The 13,091-nt window shown below is 36.7% G+C and overlaps 1 protein-coding gene across 4 annotated transcripts in view; it reads left to right on the top strand.

The window, feature by feature from the left end:
- The window catches only part of IFT88 (intraflagellar transport 88), a 49,030-nt gene that overhangs the window by 12,740 nt on the left and 23,199 nt on the right, over nucleotides 1–13,091 (top strand). For all 4 annotated transcript variants that reach the window (XM_009078006.1, XM_009078007.1, XM_009078008.1 and 1 more), the window contains exons 12-18: nucleotides 444–514; nucleotides 1,198–1,284; nucleotides 3,829–3,928; nucleotides 9,061–9,147; nucleotides 9,805–9,991; nucleotides 10,523–10,631; nucleotides 12,055–12,205. In XM_009078006.1, coding sequence (XP_009076254.1) covers nucleotides 444–514; nucleotides 1,198–1,284; nucleotides 3,829–3,928; nucleotides 9,061–9,147; nucleotides 9,805–9,991; nucleotides 10,523–10,631; nucleotides 12,055–12,205 — 792 coding nt within the window. The remainder of the gene's footprint in view (nucleotides 1–443; nucleotides 515–1,197; nucleotides 1,285–3,828; nucleotides 3,929–9,060; nucleotides 9,148–9,804; nucleotides 9,992–10,522; nucleotides 10,632–12,054; nucleotides 12,206–13,091) is intronic.

Below are 13,091 nucleotides of genomic sequence, written 5' to 3' on the forward strand. Positions count from 1 at the left end.
TGTGTGATAGAAATCGTGAGATGATCATGTGAGTTCTTGTAGTGAGGGGGTAGCACAAGTCCCTGTCTGCTGAATACCACTGCAGTTGTTCAGCAAATGCTTGTTCTTAACCATGAGAGTACTCTCACTGTGATTTGCAGCCTTCCTGGTCTGATACACGTGACATTAACTACATTAACTTCATCTATTAACAACCCTCATGTGAGCTGTGACCACATACAGGAGCAGAAAACCAGCGCTCGAGTAGTTGTGATGCCAAATTTCAGATTTTGCGGTTAGAAAACTACTTTAAACTAAAACTAACTTTCTCAGATGCGTAAAGTAAATAGGTGACATTATAGACTATGTATTTTGCATCAGTTTATGTTTGCAGTCATATTGTCTATAGCATAATTAAGATGTTTCTATACTGGCATAATTGGCAGTTTCTTGTCCCTCTCCAGGATGATCTGCATACGAAGCTACTGATTGAAGCCATTAAAAATGACAGTTTAAGTCAAATAGAACGTGAGAGGTAATAGTGGAGTCTATTCTTTCCTGACTGTGCTGCCTTGGATTTTAGCTCCTGAAAAGATTATCATTCTCCCTGTCTACAGCTCTTGTTATAAAACTGCCCTCATAATTCCTAGGAAAGAACATGCTCAGAAGAACCAATTGGATCACTCAGTTTAGTGTACTCACTAAAGTAGACTATCTGCCCCAAATGCTATAGGTTACACTGCTTAAAACCTGAAGCAGTGGGGTTTTTAAAATATACAGCTACAGTGTACAGTGAAGGGAAATCAGAAAAAAAAATGAGAACTTAATCAAGATACAGGGCAGTAGTGGTAGCAGGGGACTGGTTTGATTGTCTTCTAAGGTTGTCCTGAGTGCAGGAAAAAGCAAAAACAGGATTTTGTTATTTTTTTTCTATGCATGTTTTTGAAATGATGACATGGAAACATATAGAATCATGGAATGGTTTGGGTTGGAGGGTTCCTAAAAATGATCTAGTTCCAGCCCCAATGCCATGTACAGGGACACCTTCCACTAGACCAGGTTTCTCGAAGCCCTATCCAACCTGGCCTGGAACACCTCCAGGGATGGGGCATCCACAGCTGCTCTGGACAGCCTGTTCCAGTGCCTTATCACCCTCACAGTGAAGAATTTAATTCGTATTTGTGTGCTGTGTTTTTGTTCTGTTCTATTTTTCCTCAGGAAATCCGTGGCAGAGGAATATATCATGACAGCTGCTAAGCTCATTGCACCAGTAATTGAGACATCTTTTGCAGTAGGCTATGACTGGTAAGAGTCAAGTGGGGCTTCTTTTTGTTTAACCTATGTGTCAGTCTCTTGTGCTGGTTATGAAACCAGATTCAGAAACAAAAACAGACTGGGAAACACAGGTTGCTGTGCATCTCCAGCATAACATCCAGGCTATTTTCAGTTTGCCTCCATAATGCTGTGAAGAAGAGCAAAACAAAGGATTAGAGTCTGTTAATTTACTTTTTCCTTGAATCTCAGCTCATAATTATATGTTTTGCACTGTTCTATATTCATGCAAAAAGAGCTTCTTAAAAGTTCAGTTGAATTTGAAAATTCAACTTGACAATTCAAAAGCTTTGAAAAGTCTCAGTAGACAAATGCTGTACAGAAGGCAATGATGGCCAGTCTTGACTGAAGATAGCATAATGAAGACTTGGGATGCCTAAGAAGTTTTCATTACTCCATACAGTCATTATATGCAACACCAGAATCCAAATTTTTGTTAGAATGGTTTATTTACATACAATTAAACCCCTTAACGTTTATAAATGTCAACCTAATGTACTGTTTATTAAACTTTCATACAAGTGTATGCAGTGATAGGCTGCTGTTGTAGTTCACCTTTTGGTCTTTATTTTTCAATTTACAGCTTAGCTTTTGCTTTCTGTGGTATTTTCTACAGCAGAATACTCATTAAACCAAAATAAAATGGACACACTTCCTGTGAGACAGTATAAAAATTATTTGTATAACCATTTCAAGATGGATTTTCAACTCATTTTTAGTTTTCTATTATAAGGGCTTACTTTGATATTATTTGTATGTTTGGAACATAACATGTATGCAAATGGATGTTGTGTATTGCAAGCACAACATTACTAGCATGTGTTCAGTATTTGGGTAGTGAAGTACATGTGATGGGAAAAGAGGACTGTCCTTTAAATAGTTTTTTTGCCTGTTAGGAATATTTTCAAATTTTGCAGGTCCTGTAATTATAATTTACTAAGAAAGCTGTTTGTAATACCATGAAATAATCTCACACAGGCATGTTTTGTCTACTAGAGTCCACAAGGTGGTGTTTGATGGTTTAATAATCATTATAGTCCTGTGATTTCCCTACTTCTGCCATTCTGAATTATCAGAACTGAACCAGTGTGTCTTGTGAAAATTAGCTTGCTACTTTATCATTTGTTAGCTTGAGTAAATCAGATTTGTTTGTTCTGTATCTTGGTTTTTTTTGCTCAGGAAAGCTGGAAAAGGTTGTCAGATACTCAGTTGCCTTAGTGCTCTCCACAGAATACTTGTCATGCAGTAACACACTCTCATATCCATTCTGGCTAATTAAACAGCTTCTGGTGAGATGTGTGGGATTGTTTTGTGTGTATCAGGGCAGATTTACTCTGTTATTTTTGGCTGAGATATTCAAGCCCAATCAAGAAGTTTAACCAGTAGTTTGAGCCTGGTTTTTCAAATTACAAACTTTGTTATGAGATCTCTGAGTATTAAATGTGCTTTTAACAAGATTTGTTTAATGATGACAAATAGCCTTTGGATTTCATAACTTTGTACTTAAAATGTGACATAATCTTAAGGCTATTCTGTCATATTCCATAAGGAACAGTTGGATGGTTAGATCTCATTGTATTTTATGGTTAAAAGATACTAGCAGTAACAGTTGAAAATTGCTTTTTGCCTTTGCAAACACATCTGTAATAAAAGATGAAATTACTGAGGTTTTAATATAATTTTTCCCTCCAACATAAAAGGCATTTGTCTTGAGACTGTCCATGTACCAACCCAATTATAGCAGTAGGCAGTTTGCTAAATTAAACTTCTATTGACAATGTAGCCAACTATTAGATGAAGAGAAAAAGGCTTTCCAGCAGTTAGAAAAATAGTGACAGGGATTAAAGAAGCATCCCACAAATTGGTAATTTAGTGTGCCTAATTTCAGACTGTTTGGGAGAACAGTATATGCATACAATACAATATACAATTTTGCTTCAAATGGTTAGGCATTCTTAAAGTACACCAGATCAGATCCTGGAAGATGTGTGTGAATGAACATCTGAGCTGTCTGCTGCTCTTGAGTTGTTGCAACTCATGTTGCAGATGACTCTAAGTCACAAATAACTGGAGAATGACCAGAGGGAGATTTATTATTATGACCTTATTATTATGTAGCTCAGGGACACAATCTGCAGTCTCTGACTTTGTGGATTTGGTAACATGCAACAGGAGACAAGGTTTGAAAAACTAACTTATAGAACGTATCCAAAGAAAATGGTTTGAAAAATTATCTTACTTAGGTTTTAACGTGAAGTATTGCTCAGTGATGGAAAATAAAGTATATTTAGGCCGCTGACTTACAAAAGAGACAGCAGAGATACTGTTATTAAGGTAGGTTATGGGAATGAAGTGTGTTTTACAAATATTTTTAATCAGAATGCTCTTTGCCACTGTAAAGAAAGACTAGCTAAGAACAACTCAGTTTGAAAAGCAAATTAGCTGAAAAAATATGTGACTTAGAGGCATTTGCACAGATGCATTTTGTTTGTCTTTGTGGCTTGCTTTCTGTTGCAGGTGTGTTGATGTGGTGAAAGCTTCACACTATGTAGAGTTAGCCAATGACCTGGAAATAAATAAAGCCACTACTTACTTGAGGCAGCAGAATTTTAACCAGGTATAGTAACTTTTTGCATTAGTACTCTTTAATACTGTATTTGCAAAGCTACCTTTCTTAGCTACAGGTGTATTTTTCAGCAAGAGAAAGAATGAATTATGTAAACATAATAATTATATTGATGCTGAATGGTAAGATAACATTGGCAAGGGATGAGTTTTATCTAAATGAGATTTCTGCCACAGAAGTTAGAGTGAATGCAGTGCATTTTAAAATCAAGGCACCTAAATTTAGATATCTTCACTGAGTCCAAGCTGTCATTACAGTTAATGGAACTGTAGTCAGTGCAGTCAATAGAGCATAGAAAGTCTGTTGCCAATCACTGTGGAGATGTTTTCATTAATATACACTGAATCTTTCTCTCATTCGGGCTGACTATAGTACCAGACTATATGCAGATGCACTTTATATATCTATCATTAATGTTTTTATGCTATGGTATTCTCACTGTTCTGTATTGTTCACTATGCTACAGCATTTCCTAAAATATGACGTACTGTATATACTTTTGTTGGTCCTCCTATTGTTCCATCAAAATACAGACTGGAATTACATTAAGCATCTGCTCAGGAGCTTGGACAGTTCTGCATCTCTTATAGAAGTGATTTTATAAAAATGATTGCCCCTTGGACAGCCTAGAGGGCTAAGGTGAATCACCAGTGCTGTAAAGATATTATAGCAGTTTCAGCCACAGTGTATATTTGCAAATGAGGAAGGTCATAGAAAAGATACAGCATTAGTACTTCCAAGGAAAAGTGTAGCTCATTGCTCAAAATTCAATAACTGGCAAAAGTTCAGAAGATGGATCTGCCAAAATCATTGTGACTTTGTATTTTTTTATCATTCACATTATTGCATGTTCCATTTTAATTGTTGTATTTTAAAATACACACATGAAGTAACTTTTGGCTATATTGAATTTATTTATGTATATTTATGTAGGTAAGATCTTTCTCCAGCTGGCTGTCCAATCACTAGTTGGACAAATTTCTGCCTATGAATTTTATGTTGAACTGCCTTCATGTTAAAAATCACCACCAGTATCTTGCTAAGAAGTACAGCAGCCTGTTAACCATATCTTCCCTCTTCTATGCTTCTAAATTGCCAGTGTAGGCAAACCAGAGTTTGCCACATTTAAGTTTTTGGTATTTGGTGAATCTGCAGCTTTCTTACAATGTTTTATTTCAAGAAAAATGCTTTTATTTTCCTCTTAATTGAATTTTTATAGGCTGTGGCCAATTTATAATACCAGGTTTTCCTTACAATTGTTATGTAATCTTTTATTTGCCTGTGGAAAAGCCTTGGTTTGAAATGTGAGCAGTTGGAAAACAGCTTCATCTGCACAAAATGCAACTCAGACATCTGACAGGATTTGCTCAATTTTTTTTAGCATACACTGGTCAGTACATTCAGTGATAGGAATGTTTAATAAATAAGGAGTAGTATAGTAACCCTCAGATTTGCAAGGGTGCCAAGAAGTGGCATGTTCTTCAGCCAAAGGTGTGTTGAGCAGGTGATGAGTTAGTAAGTATGTGAACAACAGACAGACAGGATGAATGCAGCTGCAGTTTTACTAGAACAAAACAAAAAGACTCTCTGCAATCACCATTCTGCAGTCCCACTCTACTATTAAGTGGTTCCAGTGCAGGTTAAAGGTCTTCTATCACAGAATCCAAACAAAAAAAATGTCACACACACACAAGATCATGTGCAGAAAAATTACAGCTGAAGCTGTGAGTACTTCTGTCATCGTCTAAGGTCCTTCACCTTCCCACAGCTTGGAGGGAGGTACAGAGAGTCATGTGCTTAATGTTAGCCCACTTTTACTTCTCATATTTAAGCTTTTCTGGTTTCCTGAGCAGCTCTTGCTCCTGTCTGTCCTGTCCTCGTCTCCTTCCCTGACAGCAAGAGAGTTGTCCTTTATTATCCCGCATGTCTGACTGTTGTGGTTTAACTGCAGCGGGCAACTAAGCACCACACAGTCAGTTGCTCACTCCCCACTCTGCTGGGATGGGAGAGAGAATCAGAAGAGTAGAAGTGAGAAAACTCATGGGTTGAAATGAAGACAGTTTACTAGGTAAAGCAAAAAGCTGCACGCACAAGCAAAGCAAAACAAGGAATTCATTTGCCACTTTCCATGGGCAGGCAGGTGTTCAGCCATCCCCAGGACAGCAGGGCTCCTCCATGCCTAGCAGTGACTTGGGGAGAATCACTATCACTCCAAACATCCCCCCCTTCTTCCTCCTTCTCTCAGCTTTATATGCTGAGCATGATGACATATGGTATGGAGCATCGCTTTGATCAGTTGGGGTCAGCTGTCCTTGCTGTGTCCCCTCCCAGCTCCTTGTGCTCCCTCAGCCCGTTCACTGCTGGGGTAGTAGTGTGAGCAGCAGCAAAGGCCCTGACTCAGTGTGAGCACTGCTCAGCAGTAACTAAAGCATCTACATGTTACCAACACTTTCCAGCACAAACCCAAAACACAGCTCCTTACAAGCTACTATGGAAAAAATTAACTGTCCCAGCCAAAGTCAGCATACTCGTAGGTTTTCTGAGATCAGGAAGCAGTTTGAGAGTTTGGAAAATTTTTGGCAAATCTAGTACCCTTATTGATGACAGCTTTTGAAAGGTGAGTGTTACAGGTAGGTAAGCAGTCATATGATATCAAGAATTAACTATTTTGATGGTAATTTTTTGTGATTTCCAGTTAGTATCCATCCAGTATAGGTTACAAATACCTAAAATCAATTCTCAAAGGTAAAATTGAGATACAGTGATTGTTGGTGATGTTTTTCTGGAGTACTTTCAATGGAGAGAGAGGGAAGGGTGTTGGAAGTTAGGAGTAAGGGAAGAAGGACATTTTTTTACTTGGATTATGTGATAGAAGACCTTTAACCTGCACTGGAACCACTTAATAGTAGAGTGGGACTGCAGAATGGTGATTGCAGAGAGTCTTTTTGTTTTGTTCTAGTAAAACTGCAGCTGCATTCATCCTGTCTGTCTGTTGTTCATATACTTACTAACTCACCACCTGCTCATCACACCTTTGGCTGAAGAACAAGAATGGAAACTTTCTGAAATAGTCAGTTTCAAGGCGTAAAGTTTTATTGTGTTTAAAAAGCAAAAGAACTAAAATAGATTTCTCCCATTACTGTAACAGGCTTAACTGTGGGTTTGTGATAATTAATGTTATTTTAGAACAGTCCTTGCAAGTAAAAAATAAAATTCAAGGGGGTAATTACCATAATATGTCTAGTTTTGTGTATTAAATAATTGGAATGGGTTTTTTATTTCAAAGGAAAACTGGTTGGGTCAGGCAAGCTGCTTTAAAGTTTGATATCTGTAAGCAAATAATGTAGGTGCATTGCATGCATGTCACAAACATAGTTTGGACAGGCTGTGCTTTAATTGTTGAATTGTTGGGATTAAGAAGTTATTTGGAAATATTTAAATGCAGCTGATAATACAGTGCCACTTTGCAAGGACAAAAGGAATATTGCTGTGGATTTTCATCCTAGGGCTCATAATTGCTGATATGGTTCAAGAGACCTGCAGCATAACTTATCAGTAAATGACCAGTAAATTAATTGAGTTCAGTCATGTGAACATTATACATGAAAAAGAGATTACTTCGTGTAATCTTCATCATCAAAGATGCCATTTAGCAGTAAAAGCAAAGGTAAATAAATTACCTACAATGGGAAATGGGTTTTCAGAAAGTAACTGAGCTATAGAAGGCTAAATTTACTAAAAATTAATTCCATGAAGAAGCAAGTCTGTGCTTAAGTGTACAGTCCCTCAGGTTATAATAGTGTTATATCTGTAAATATTTGAGACCATTTGCTTTTTGGAGAAAGTCACGAATTTATATAAAAGTTTAGTATTTTCATAGTTACAAGTCTTACGTATCTGAGACCACAAAATCTAGAGCCTAATGTTTGAAATGCTGTTCTTGATTGAAATTAGTGTATTTCTTTAGACAGTTTTCTATTATTGGGAGATCATTAGGATCATTAGTAGTTCATAGTTCTTGGGTGGAATGTAGTTGACTAAATCAAGGAACTACATTTAGCTGTATATACTTTGTCATTTTACACATCATTAGTACAGTGATGCTTTTTGTGTAGAGTAACCATAAAACCAGTATGTATGACAGTCAATTAAACCTTGTTTCCTTCATGTTTGTTTTGGCATTTGTCATACAGTATCACGCGTTCACTTTATGTCAATAGCAGCCAACAGGCTTCGTGTAAAGGGAGAAGGAAACTTTCGAATTGCTAATGTTGATGGCTAAATTGAGGTTGCCACATCTGTGTTGTAATAGATGGTGCAACTGGGCTCACTGTGATACTCTAACAGCTGTGTAGTTACTGTAAATATTTAGCATAAAGAAGACAGACTTTCTTAATAATTTAGTCTGCAGTTACAAATGTTATCACATAGTCAATGAAAAGAAAAAGCTGCCTTTTATTTCAAAGTTTCTTTCATAGTTTGTTAGCTATAAATGTGTTTACATTTTGTCTATAAACATCTTTATTTTGGAGTTTATGAAATTTAGTTTTAATTTGAAAACTTCATATTCGAGTAGTTCCTAAACTTAGACAGTTGTTGTCTCATTACACAAAACAACTGCAAGTTGAAATCCAGTCCTACACTGTTGTGTGTACTTTTTTATGTGTGTACTTTTTTATGTAGTGTGTTCTTTTTTAGCTTTTTAATAGGGATTTTAGTGTCAATCCTTTTGTGTTCACTGAAAGCACTGGGAAAATAGGTATGAGAATTTTAATTAGATTAGATTAAAAGTTACTCATCTAACATTGCGTTTTGTGTGTATAGACGCATCAGATAACTGTAGTTCAAGGTAGCCTTATCTAATCTAAGTGTTGGAGAAGGCATAAATAGCCAATACTATTGAAATTTTGTGACCAAAATTAATATTAAGTGTAACACAGATATGCTTATGTCTGTACATGCTTACAAGTGTGTGTTACAAGCTCTAGTAATTATCATGTATGTGAGGATATGAGTTGATAATTTTAGCTGTTTGTTAATGTGAAGTTTAGCAATGCTTTCTGAAAGAATTTTGGCATAAGTTTGCTTCCATGGTAAATAAGTTGTTTCCAAATTACTTGTAGGCACTGGACACTTTGAAAATGTTTGAAAAAAAGGACAGCAGACTAAAGAGTGTGGCTGCAACAAACCTTTCATTCCTGTATTATTTGGTGAGTGTTGGCTTCAATAAAACCAGTTAAGAGCTGCAGTTTATGTAGCAGCTTTTGTATTTTTGTAGCAATTCTTGTCTGTCTAAGTAATCTCTATAACCAAGAAGAAACTGCATGTTAGAGGAGTTAGTCTGGAGCACCAGTTCTTGGCTGTACTTGAAGTTTGGATCTGGTCCTTTGTATCCTGTTGCTGGGAAGAAGAGTGAGATTGAGTCCCAGGCCAAAGAAGTCTGTATACAGTGAGATTTATGCAGAAGCTCAGTGGCTGCATCTAAAACTTGGGGCCTGGAGACCCTGGTTGAACTTCAGGAACACGTGAAGTATGTAGTTTAGGCAGGTGTGTTTTGTGTATGAAGTTTGTAGGGTATGGGATTTTTTTTTTTATTATTTTTTTAAGGAATACTATGTTGTTACAGCAAAGCAAACTTCCAGATTGAATGGAACAGATTGGCAAGACATGTCTCAACTGCTAAGTTGACAACTTGAAAGAGACATGATCTACCTTCTGCAAATATATAAGAAATATTTTAGGACCAGTGAATGTTTTGTGGTGGTTTTTTCATCCTCAATCTTTTGGAATTCCTGCAAGAAGCAACAGCTGCAAGAAAAATTGACTAATATCAAACAACTAATGTGATGTTTGTTTTATTCATGTAGGGGAATGAAATGGCACAAGCAATTAACTATGCAGATTTAGCTGTAAATTCTGATCGATACAATCCAGCAGCTCTAACTAACAAAGGAAATACTGTTTTTGCAAATGGAGACTATGAAAAAGCAACAGAATTTTATAAGGAAGCTCTCAGGAATGATTCCTTGTGCACTGAAGCACTTTATAATCTTGGTAAGTCACAGGTGCTTTTGTCAAAAGGTAACACTAGTGTTTCCGAGAATCTGGTTTTCAAAGTTTTCTCGTATAGAAACATATGAATTACTATTACCTTATTGAGTAATTTATGCTATAGCAAGGTATTAGCAGTGTTAACAACGTCAACTGGTAATTGCAGATGAACAAGTTGTTATGAAGATTAAGGAATTTATACTATCTACCAAAAATAGATCAGTTTTAACATTACTGAACCATCAGTCATTCCCCTCTAAAAGCGCTTCCTTTCCCTTGTTCATGTTGTTCAGAAAGTGAGATTATGTATATTCTTGGTCTTTGATTAGGTTCATGTGTTTATCAGTTTGGTAGGTTGTGCTGGCTTGTAAGAATTATAAGCATGGCTCTCACAAAATGAGTCCTTTAATGTCAAGGCTGTTATGTTGCCTCTGAGTACCTTGTTCCTGTTTTGCTTTTCGTGGTTATTCTGTTAGTTACTATGCTGAAGTAGCCTTTTTTCATTGCATTAATACTGTAACCTTTATTTTTCAGGTTTAGCATACAAGAGGTTAAACAGGATAGATGAAGCTTTGGATTGTTTTCTGAAACTCCATGCAATCCTTCCAAATAGCACCCAGGTGCTTTATCAGATAGCAAGCATGTATCTTTTTCTGGATTACAAGGGATCGAGGTTCTAGTAAACTCATTTAATCTGAAATATGTGTTTCAATCATGACAGGTCAACTTAGAAATTTACTGTACTGTCTGTTATAATTAGGATGATTAACTCTCTGATGTTTGTGAAAATGTGACCAGAAGTTAAAACCTTCTTGGACGTTTCCAGTGAAGAAATACATTAAGGCCATTCACATTGCAGGGAATAGATTTGCACTCAGTATTAAATTGTATCCTGGAATATTTAAAGTGCTGCTGATTTTATTATGGAAATAATGTGGCAGATGTAAGCACAGTTCAGTAAAATTAAAATTAAGAAAATATATTAATGAACTTGAAGTTCTGTTCTGAAAGCTGTTTTCAGATTAGTTAGTGTATGTGTAAGGAAATAATTGTCTCTCAGCACTGCAAAAGCTCAACAGATTGAAAAGCTGAGGAGAGGGGTTTGCTTTGCACATCACCAGTGATATTCTGCACTGTGAATTTCTTTAACAATGCTTCTGAGGGTGTGCAAACCATAACAAAATCCTCCCCGAGGCAGAACAGATTTCAGTTGCTCTGCTACAATTGTAAGACTAATGTTGGTAATAAACACATCTTTCAGCCAGTAAAATAAGTAACCTCCAAAAATACCAAAAGGCTCTGATTTCTATTACTTGTGTAGCCTTTACAACAGATTAAATGGCCCTGCAACTCCAGTTCCCATCTGGGGAAGAGCTACTCTGCTCCACTGCTATGTTAAACTGCTTTCCACCAATACTTACAAGCTTTTTCCATGACAAGTAGGATGCAGCAGAAACTGGAAAAATCAGGCTGGATAGTAGCTTCAGCTCGCACTGCTTTAGAGATCTGAGCCATTGTGCAGGAAGAGCACACTGCAGGCTGAGTTACAGCTAAAGCTGCCTCTGTTCTCTGGACCAGAATCATATGCAGTCTGGGCTGTGCTTCTTACACATACAGCAAAAAATCTCACTGCTAAAAAGAAGTCTGTTCTTGGGAATAGCAGTTTTATCTAATCACTTGCTTTAGAACAAAATGCTGTAAAGTACGAAAAACTAAGCAGATTGTAAAGGTTACAAATAGATGGCCCTGTTCTCACACTTCATTCTTATAGGTGAGGAAGTCAAAATTGGTGTCAGAGAGAGAGGAGAATTAAGCACAAAGTAGTTTTAAGGTCAAAGAGTAACCAAAATATCTGAATATTTTTCTTCCTTTAGCATAACAAAAAAGCTTTTTGATACAAATGAAATTATGAAAACAATGGGGGGGGGGGGAAAGAAAGCCAGTGTATCTCCACGCTACAGTGACTGGTGTATCTGTTCAGCACATGGATTGCATTAGGTAAAGTAGAGGAATTCTGAGTAAATCAAACTACCATCAGCATCAGTCCTTGACTGAAGAAAACTCAGATATGAGATCATGGAAGATCCCCATCAAGCCATAGAGTGGCTCCTGCAGTTGATCAGTGTGGTACCAAGTGATCCACAAGTACTTTTAAAGCTAGGGAAATTATATGATCATGAAGGTGATAAATCCCAAGCTTTTCATTATTACTATGAGGTACTTGCTCTTATATTGCTTCTTCAATGCACTTTGTCATAATTTTGCTATACATTCCTATATCAAATTAACAATTGATTCATTTAAACTTTTTTAAATGTCATCCAAAAAGAAAAAGAAAGATAGATTCTGTTAACTCTTCCCCAATATAATTTTTATAGACAGATCCTAAGGAAAATATAGCCTATGTTTCCATGTGGATTTTTACCTCAGATGTAGATTTTGGTTTGGGTTTTTTTTTTTTTAATTGTGGTCATTGTTTACATTGACCTGTAACAATTTTCATTCAGAATATAGTCTAGGACAAAATAAAATGTGGATATAATAAATATAATTTTAAAGGTGTGCAGCTGTATCTGTATAATGGATATGGAGATACATATATAATGTGTGTTTATGTATGTTAGTTTATATATCTATTAGTGGTATAGCTATACATTATGTATATACAGTTGCCTAAAGTTGCTTCTTTCATTTCAAACCAGCTGTACTACTCTGCATAGTGTGTAAAGGTTCTTCTGTTTTAGAAACAAGAATAAGACAAGAAGTTCCAATGTCTCACCACCCTTAGTTTTTACTGTGGGGGTGGTGAGACACTGTCCCAGGTTGCCCAGGGAAGTAGTGGATGACCCAACCCTGGCAGTGTTCAAAGCCAGGCTGGATGAAGCCTTGAGCAACCTGACCTAGTGAGGAGGTGTCCCTGCCCATGACAGAGGTTTGGGACTAGATGACCTGTATGGTCCATTCCAACCCCTAAAGTCTATGATTCTGTGATTCTAAGTTGCTTGGCTGCAATCTGAGTGTTCTTTTTTCTGTACAAAGTGAGGATGACCAAAGGCTGTGTTGCAATCTGAACTACTAGTTGAGTTGTGCTTGATGATAGTTT

Source organism: Acanthisitta chloris, unplaced genomic scaffold (genome assembly GCF_000695815.1).
Source record: "Acanthisitta chloris isolate BGI_N310 unplaced genomic scaffold, ASM69581v1 scaffold19627, whole genome shotgun sequence".
Taxonomy (NCBI): domain Eukaryota; kingdom Metazoa; phylum Chordata; class Aves; order Passeriformes; family Acanthisittidae; genus Acanthisitta; species Acanthisitta chloris.